Here is a 10087-nt window from a genome sequence, read left to right on the forward strand (position 1 = left end):
ACGCATTGTAACCCTATGTATAAGGATACAATTTTACAAACCGAAATCTCAGCATATCTTGTGAAGGCAATTAACGAACTGTAAGTAACAGTATTTCGAAACGGCTATAATCGGACTCGACTCGTCTTTCAATCGCGAATACGATTAGCATCTTGAACCCGACAATCCGATTTAGACTAACATCTCAGGCTATAGAGTCCAAAATACTATCGAAGTAGCTATACGCTTTGCCAAAAGTGACAGGGAGAAGTGAAGGCAATGACTACTGCATCATTCCTGGAGAACTTGAGGAAGCGCACCTACTTGTTTTTGCTTATTCTGTTCGATTAATTTGTAATAATCGATATTCTTGAAGTGCGTCTAACTTGAACCACCCATTATAAACTTCGAGAGTTGGTCAGAAATTGCAGACGTACATCAACGAAGTACTTGTACTTGTTTAGATAACTTTTACTTCTTCTGTTTTTAGGTGAAACTACTTATTTTTTACAGTTGGTTTCTTGAAAAGTAGAAAGTAGTTGGCATCACTTATATAAGTTAAATTGTAATTACCATGCTGGGCGAACCAGTCCCTGTATCTCGATAGCTAAACATATTTTCGAAAATTGCACATATTCGTCTTGTTATTAGACATTTTGTGTTAGTAGCGAATATACCAGACTTGTAATGAGTCGAGTCACACAATGCGTAATTTTTCGTTGACTCGACTTGACTGGGGTCATCACAAGCCTGGTTTATTCCATTTCTAAGGAAATGATTCTACTCGACTAAAGTCAATTTGTATCGACTTCTACTCGAGTCATTGCGCATGACTCGGCACGTTCTATTGAAATCTTTTATATCAGGAGCAATAATTATAATTACAAAATAGTCCCTGAAACACTGTTTTTTGTTTGCTTGAATAAGCATCTTTACAGTGAGAAAAATAAGTATATTTTGAAGCCGAGGCCTTCTATATTTCCCAAGAGTTTTACAATGGTGAGTTGAACCTGACTTGAAGTCGAACTAGAACCTGGCTCTGTGATGATTTGAAAATCACTCGACTTGAAAGTGGCCACATCTGATTACCTGTTAAAGTATGCGACCTATCAAGTAAGTCTACTTCTTGAAACTATTGCAGTACTTTTCAGACTTCGATTTTCTACTTCCGCTTAAAGTGGTTTTGAAATGTTTCAAGCTACTTCTATTTCTACTTGAGCAGTAATTTACCGGGTTACTTTCACTGGAGCTCCAGACGCTCATTACTTTGACCACCTCTTGAAATGAGACCATTGCAGGAGCGCCGCAGATAAATCATGGATAATTAACCTTCGGAATGTTAATTGTCGGCTTTTATTTGCTATTTATTTTAGGGTAGTTGCAGTGCCCATGTCTGTATTATAATTCATATTTTCGGAATCAGTGCGACAGTAGCTTTCGTTCAAGATCGTTACAGTCGTTTGGCAAACTATAACATTACCAAACCTCTTTACGAAGTTACCAGATACTGTTAGTGATTTGTGGTTGCCCAACCGTGCAGTCACGTGTTTCGTATCCCTCCGTATGTTGGTTATCTTTAGTAACGACATCCTTGGTTAATAAATGGAGCTCACTTTTTTGAAAAAGGTTGTGTTGCAGGTTTTTCCGCGGTACGTGCAGCTGAGAAGATACTCGGAAAGCTCGTGTCCGGTACGGTCGTAGAATTCTGTCATGTTGAAATCTCCCTTCGCTCTGAAATGATGGTTTGTTCCGATATCACTGGTCGACACATATTTTTTTGCAGACAAAGTAAATGTAGTTTTGGGGGTTCTGAAGGGCACTGATTCCGAATATGTCCTTACTTTTTTCAAATTGTCTCTTGTTTTTTAGATAATCCATGGGACTATTTTGACCAAAATTCCCCATTTTCGCTGTAATGGCTTGATAGAAAATCGGCTCAGTCGTACCATAAAGTTTAGAAATTCAATCTAGGCCTACTAGATATTTTTTACACAAAGAAGACTTTTTTAAAATCAAAATACAGCAACAGCACTATATTTAATGTTATTAGATTTGTCATAGTTATAGACTTTCACGTATATTATCTTGCACATAAATAAACTCCAGTCATGTATATATAAGTATTTACACATATACTAAAATAACGTGGCATTAATTCAATCAATTTTACGTCAACTACCTATTTTAAATTGGAAATAATCAGTTGGAATATCATATTATTAATTAATGTTGAAGCACAATTGTTTTTTGTTCGATTTTCGCCTGTAAGCAATTTAGTGCGGTTTCGCGAAAAGTTCTAGGTAGTGATGTTATTCTCATCCATACATATACACACAATATATAATTCCATGCAAGAAGGACAGTGTCATGCAATGAGCAGGTATATCTATCAGCCGGATTTTTTGATGTGAAAGGGATCTTTGATAAATCTTCAACTTCGCATTTGATGAGCTTCTTATTGATCAATGTCTCTGAAACTTTTTCTTATTATATTTTCGTAACGGCCAGAATCAGTAACTGAGTCAAGTCTATTATGTGAGGTCATGAGAGTGGCGTATCCCGGGGCTAAGGATCTAGGAAACCCCCTTTCCACATCCAAAAATTCATTGCCTGCTGATAATTGCTCATTTGTCAGTCCAATATATATAATAATAGTGCTTACATGAGTACGAACTCTGATTTGATAAGAAATGTACTTGATCTTTGTGATCTTTGTTGTACTTTAATCAAATTCGGAATTTAATCGAATTTCCAAGTTGTTGCGAATTCAGTAATTCTAATAGTAATCTAATTTTAAAAAGCTACAATTCTAATTTTAATAACTAGCAAACATTCGATAAAGCGAAACGTCAATAGACAGCATCTAGTGACCACAGTAAACGGATTTTCACGTCTTTTCGATTTTACACGGAACACATTGATTATGTGCTGTTGACAACGGAAAGAAATTAGAGCGCAGTTGTCATATATTCTGTCCTACGTGAAGTCGGTCCTGAAATTCGTCAGCTTTTCAATCCATTTCTTCTGACGTTCGAGCTCCTGGTGCGCTGAGAAATCGGTGATGTTTCCTTCGGCAAGGCTTCTGAGAAAGGGAGGCTCGAGCATCTCGTCGTCCTTATTCAGGAAACCCAGTAGCTGCCCTGAAAAAGTCAGTGAAAACTGAAAAGTGCCAATTAGAAGTAGAAGTAGTTTAACATCATAACCACTTAAGGAAGTAGTGCAAGTAAACTAAATTTGCTCGAAGTACTTCTAAAAGGGAAAGTACTTCATTACTGGCAACCTTTGGTGCTAGGGATGAGGCTGGGGTGAACAGTTCGGTAAAGTCTACGAAAATTTGCAACTCTGGTCAGACTTGATTCGAGTCATGACACAAGTCATTGCAACCTTGGTATGTAATAATCAGTATTCGGGTTACAGATTAATGTTAAGTGTTAGGAGCTAGGTTAAGCGTGAGATTACGAGTTGCCTGGTGCCGAATGCACTTGAAACATTCCTTTCATCATGGCATTTTTATTGCAATACTGTATGTTTCTCACCTGCGAAGTACATGTCGTTCTTGGTGACTTCGTTGAGTCGAAACTCGTTCACGTTGCAAATAGTGATAGCGGGGAAGGTCAAATTGCCGGCTGCGACTTCGTCCAGTCGCGTTACGTGAGGAAATTGCAAATAATACACGGCACGGTTGGTGCTCTGAATGCAGACATCGCAGTTTTAGGGTGTATTGCAGATATGCCCCTTGAAAAGTCATTGGAGATCTCCTAAATCGGTGATAGTTGACAAGCTATTAAACTTCTCCCGATTAATGACTGATTGCCATCTGTGTAACGCAAGCCAACCGATTACTGACGCGATCGCGGATTGATCGGGATCTGTGCAATCCACCCCGAGGGCTCCCCTAAACGCATTCCTTCGCAGGATTAACGGGGCAATAATTGGCGTTTTGGCGCTAAATCACATTTGAAAAAGGAGATAATAATATAGTTATTAAATTAGACAAATTAGAGCGAAATGCCGGTAATCTAATTCTAATCTAATTTGAGAAATGTTCTTACATTTTAGTTCTGAACTAATTTCTGATATTCCTGAAAATGCTGCAGGATAACTGTATCGTGTGAAACGATCCAAACTTGGTGTACAGACATTTGCCATTCTCACGCTTTTGGACTGAACTCGATTTTGTTGAAGCTCCTTCTAATTACGAATTTAATTCAATATCCTGTTTGCTGCTAATGCAGTTATTCTGATTATATCTAATTAAATAAAACTGTGTAGCTATCATTTTAATTCTAATCGAATTTGGAAAAGCCTAAATATATCTTAGTTTTCCAACTCTGTTTTTATCAGAGCAGACAGCAGAGTCACACGCAATCAGGCTGCAGATGACGCCAGACCTTTCTCTGCAAATCGCGCCGAGGTGTCGTTCATTAATTATTAATTGTTATTAAACAGGTTCAGAAAATATTCTCTTTGATCTTGCTAGGATTCGAGATCACATGCAATATTGATGCGACGAACTGGCGCGTCTGTAAACGGACTGCCATGGTATTGATGTCGAGATCATCCATAGATAACTATAACCTGCGGATAGACGCACAGCACGTGACAGCACGGTTGGGCAATCAGATGCAAATTTATAAATCTGTACTGTTGCGAACCACTTGAGGTCATAGTTATGGTCACTGCATTGCGCAGAGGTGGTCAAAGTCGTCATCGTTGGTACTCAAGTAGAAGTAGAAGTAAAGTCGTACATTTCTACTCGAGTACATGTAGAAGTAGTGATTTGAAAGAAAGTAAAAAAAGTATATTCTATAGGACTAGTTTTGCCAAGGAAACTGAAAATTGTTCAAGTAGAAATAGAAGCGCAGAAGAAACATAAACAGGTGAGGAAATAGTGTACTTCGGCAAAATCTACTTGAAGTAGAAGCTGAAGTAATTCGTTACCGACCACCTCTCAAAACATGCCCATGTTCAACAATAACAGCAATTTTGAAGTAGTAGCAGTGCCCTGAGTAGATTATAATACATATTTTCCGAATCGATGCGACAGTAACTTTCATTCAAGATCAATTTTCATAAATTTACTGTAAAATTACCGTGTTTATTTATGAATAGGGCTGGGCACAATCATTCGAGTACTCGAATCTGAATCCTAATTGTAATGGTTCGAATTGATTAGTGAGAGACGATTTTATTTTTCGAATACTGAAAATATACGGTCCTTGCCACTAACAGATGGTTTAACAACGAGATTTGTAGTTTAGATACTATTTCCCACTACGGTAGCCTTGAAACCTGAATTGTTCGTATCACAGAATACCAAACGTTAGTATGCCCGCCAACAGGATTTTCCCTCCTTTTTTAGGAAATCTAGAATGTCATCCGAGGACGTCTAAATGTCCTCCTTTTTGGAAATCCGTCCTAGTTTATAACTTGGACAGTGGGCAGCCAGGGTAATGGAAAAAAAATGAAGCGAAATCTGCAATGCGGACGTTCGAGCGGGTCATTGGGGAGTAGCATTGGAAAATGATCTCTTATGTAGTTATGACCACAGCAGTGGGCCTATAGATAAAAAAGTGGGTACATTTGGAGTGTAGTCGGAATGATGCCATTTTTAGTCAATACAACAAGAATTAAAGAGCAAATTTTCTAATCAGTAATATTCTAGTACGCTAATCCGACCTTTATGATTTGTAAGAAGTGTCCTCCTATCCGGATTCCAAAATATGGTAACGCTACGAAACATATTTAATGAAAGTTACTGTATATGTACGTTAGTGGATACGACGTATGTATCAAGTCGTGATCAACCCATGCACACTTGCACAGTTGCACACTTGCACAGTATTGTCACAAGCTGCAATTAAATAGGTATATTTGGAAATTACCAAATTGTCTTTACTGCCGTGTAGAATTGGCATTTCATTGTCCGTGATCGCATAAAATGTGCATGTTTGAAATTCCCACGTCATTCTGACATCAGATTGCGCGACACTCGAATACTTGACTCTACTCGAAGCCTATTGCCTAATACACGATTCAGAATCGAATCATATAGGTACTTGGTTTTGCACAGCCCTGGAAGCTATGAGGAATTGCTAGCTGCGTCTGATTGCCCAACCGTTACTTAATCAATAGACCAAGTCTCCCCGTACGCCTAAGCCTACGTCTACCCCGCTAGATAGCGCTTTCTCTTTGTTTGTGTTTGTTTTGTGGTATTCATGGTGTTAGTCGACTACTATGGTCATTTACACCAGGCCGATATTCTTCTTATTTTCCGTAACTGCCGACTTATGGCACGGCCCACCTCTAGGCTTTTTGTAAGACACCGCGGATGAGGTGGCGAGGTGGAGCCTAGGTAAACCTCCAACACTTAGGTATCGGAATTCGGAAGTCGACCCGCACCCATTGGTGTTTTGCAGCCGCGGATTATACTACTGCGCTATCTCGCCACCCAGCGCCTTCTCTTCACGTACCTGAAATATGAGCAGAGTGAAACTGGTCAAAAAGGCCATTGCCCACGCGAATCTTCTCAGCGACGAGTGATGTCTCGCGAAAACGTGACTAAATCCGTGTAGAGTCGAGCTTGCTGCAAAGACGTGAATATTCGCCGGACGGTTGTCGTAACTACTGCCACGCGACTCTTCGTCGTCCATTAGCGACTCTCCCATTGCGTGAAAATTGTATTACCAACGCTGTGTTCGAACAAGGGTTTTTATTCGCTTTATAAGGATCTGAAGAGCCTCTTTGAGGTAAAAAAAACTTAAATACACGATTGAATATTATATTCACTTTTAAATAAACCCGAATAGTTAGCCTTGGCGAGCATTAACCGATAGTATTCGACTTTATTTCAATATGAGTATATGATTTACCTTAATAACTACAGAAATGAATTGAAGTAAAAAATATACGTTTACTTTGATGTTCTAATAAAAATAAGTGGGATAAACTGGACAGTGACACCTTGCTGTTACCCGCTGATTTCCTGAGCGACCAGAGCAAGCTGTCTAATTAGCCATAAATGCCGGCAATCTAATTCTAATCTAATTTGTGAAATGTTTCTATGCTCTCAATTTATTTCTAATCCAATGCCTGGTGTTCCTGAAAATGCTGCAAGAGGACTGTGTCATGCGAAAAGATCCAGGCTCGGTGTACAGAGAATTGCCATTATCGTGTTTATGAGAATGAACTCTGATATGATATGAACTAAACTTCATTTTTATTGTATTTCTTTCTAATCCGGAATTGATTCCAATTCCAATGTTTTCACGAATTTAGAAATTATAGTTCTAATATAATTTGACACAGGTGAACATTTTCTAGTAGGCTAGTACAAATCTATTTAACTGGAAACAACGCGCTAAGACATATTAACATACCAAACTAAAGTCATTCTCGACCGAAATAGGCCTACTTCTAACAAGCTCCTGAATACGCGAATAATGTATCCAAATATTCAAATATTTGGTGCTTCAGCTGTAGCATGGGTCTATCGTGCGTCTGTATCCTCATCCACTGATTCGCACAATACTGTAAATCCAAATGTTTGAGTAAATGTAGACTCGTGACACTTCCCAGTGATGTTTTTTCCGCACGTGTCTTCGAGTTTTCTGAAACTGGACGTGAGCGGAGTTCGACATTGAAATCATATTCGAGCTATCGACACCAGACCGCATGTTGCTGTGACTATGTATACTACAGTACCGAGAAACCAACTATATGCAGTCCACACTATATCTAAGTCAATAAATTCTGCTACAGAAAACAGAAGATTTCGAAATTGAAAGCATTTTAAGTATACCCCTTCGCAAAGCACTTGAATGATGGGTGGATTGTATATACATCAGGGTTGTTCAAAATTTTTTTTTAAGGATCCCAGGGATTTACTGATTAAATTGTTAGGTTACCTAAAATACGCTGCACACCAAATTTGGCTCAATTCCGATTAGTAAAAGCCGACGCAGAGCCAATTGAAGATTTTAAATTTATTGTAAAAATTGGAGAAAATTTTGAAATTTTACTATCAACGCGATGTTTAGCTTTCTACAAAATCGATGTATAACAAATTTGGCGCGAGTCTGGCCAGTAGAAGAGAAGTTATTTGAGTTTATTATTATTAATTCTGTGTTTACCCAACCGTCAATGCTAATTTTGCAAATCCAAAACGATCAACTGCAATTACGTCACTTCTAACGAATAAATGTGATCAAAAATTGTTATGCATTGTTAATTTAGGCAAAGTAACAATTTCATGGGGTTGACAATTAAATCTGAATTTTTTACATATTTTTAAATAAATTCAGAAACTGCAATTGCCTTCTACTGATTGTAATCGAGCCTAATTTGGTGTGCAGCGATATTTTAAGCAACCTACCAATTCAATCAGTGAATCTCCGTAATCCGGTTAAAAAGTTGACACTAAGTTTAATGCATACACAAGTATATATTTATATCACTCATATATACTTTCCTGCTTTCGGCTTTAGTAACCTATATACTTCAAAATATCAAGTATCAAGATCATATGTGAATATGCAACAGGAAAGGGTCTCAAGACCGCCTTAATACGCACTGGAATTGGAATCTCGTTCAACTCTATCCTTGAACACCACTACCTCGAAGAATACACAATTGCTCCAAAATCGCATGGCAATGAAAGCAAAAAAGGTTTGCTGTTATCAACTAAAAACTGGCTGTGATACTTGGCTAAGTTCTCAAAGTTTGCGAGGTGACCAACACTGCACTGCCACCATTATCTGATGACGATATATATCACAAGGATACTCGACTATTTTTGGCAAAGGTCCAGTTATAACTTTCATGAAATAATTTACAGTCGTACAAACGTAATACAGTAGGCTATAACTATAGAAAAAATCTGATAAAGCGGTATTAGCAGATCAATATCAGCTAATGTATCTATTGTTATGTTAGTCGCAGCTATAGAAGGAGAATTATTTTTATGTATTCCTTCGTTCTAAATTGGCGAGAGGGAGTCGAAGGCAGTGGTGGTGAAGGTTTTCACTTTTGTTATACACGTGCGAAATCTATTCTTTATTAAGTTCAATTTGAAAACGCTGATTGCAGCTGCGAATCAACGATATCAGATTTGGTTTTGTTAAAACACCAACTCAATACGGAGACAAATAAGGCCCGGATTCGCCACTGAAAACCTCCGCTCACCAGTTTAGTAGTCCTGCGACCTACCATCTCAGAAAACACAGAAATCACGGTGGCATGGGGCTTATCACAATGCCTGCATGTCATTGCTACACTACTACATTATTCCTCGCTGTTCTATTCGATAAGGCTCCACACGCCGACATCTTTGCTCGGCTGCGAGCAGCTTACCAAAACTTTCGGTGCGTTTAGGCCCCGGCGAAGTTAATCAAAGAATTAAAGACGCCCATGAGCGAATGAAGTGTCTGTTGGCGTAAGTTGGATTTTCTTCTTTACTTTTCGCGTCCCGGGAGAATTAAATGAGTGTGTTAGATAGAATCAGATATCGATTTCCGCCTCAATTTTGCAGATACATCTTGGCCGTTATTTATTTCATTGCCTATAGCCTGTCTCTGTTTACCGAGCCGCATACGTAGGCCTGCGTCATTTTAAGCCTGGCCGTATAGGCTACAACTGAGATCAATAGCTTTCCCCTGAGCTCCTCTATCAAGATATGAAACAATATATCATGTCTACTCAACTACTTCTAGCAGAAGGTCCATTGTAACTCTCATTGAATAATTTACATTCATCCAGATGTAATAGGCTATACGCATACAAAATCCGTCGCAGCAGTATTAGCAAAAGCAATGAGCGAAATATATTTATTGTTCAGTCTCAATCATATCTAGTAGAAAACTTATTTTTTATATCTAGCTAGTTCTTTAAATCTAGGCTCTATAGCCTACTGGCGAGAACCTGAGAGCGGGTCCAAGTCGGAAAAGTTTCCGCTGTTCATAAATACGAAATATATATGTTTTATAAAGTTCACGTTTGAACACGCTGACTGCCTCCCCTAAACAATGGTTGGTTTAAAAAAAAAAGAGACAGATAACGTCCAGATTCAACACAACGAGACTTCGCTTCTTCACGTTTTGCGCAACTAACG

At 38.5% G+C, this 10087-nt stretch overlaps 1 protein-coding gene across 1 annotated transcript in view; it reads right to left on the reverse strand.

Moving 5' to 3' along the window:
- LOC145432873 (acid-sensing ion channel 1-like) overlaps positions 1 to 6874 on the reverse strand; it is a 37657-nt gene extending 30783 nt beyond the window's left edge. The window contains exons 1-4 of the mRNA XM_080309697.1: positions 6453 to 6874; positions 3516 to 3669; positions 2960 to 3119; positions 1593 to 1710 (exon numbers count right to left, since the gene is read on the reverse strand). Coding sequence (XP_080165823.1) covers positions 1593 to 1710; positions 2960 to 3119; positions 3516 to 3669; positions 6453 to 6647 — 627 coding nt within the window. The 5' untranslated portion in view covers positions 6648 to 6874. The remainder of the gene's footprint in view (positions 1 to 1592; positions 1711 to 2959; positions 3120 to 3515; positions 3670 to 6452) is intronic.
- Between the last annotated feature and the right edge of the window lie 3213 nt (positions 6875 to 10087).

The sequence above is a fragment of the Botryllus schlosseri genome, chromosome 2, assembly GCF_051294905.1.
Source record: "Botryllus schlosseri isolate E-star chromosome 2, Bs_hap1, whole genome shotgun sequence".
Taxonomy (NCBI): Eukaryota; Metazoa; Chordata; class Ascidiacea; order Stolidobranchia; family Styelidae; genus Botryllus; species Botryllus schlosseri.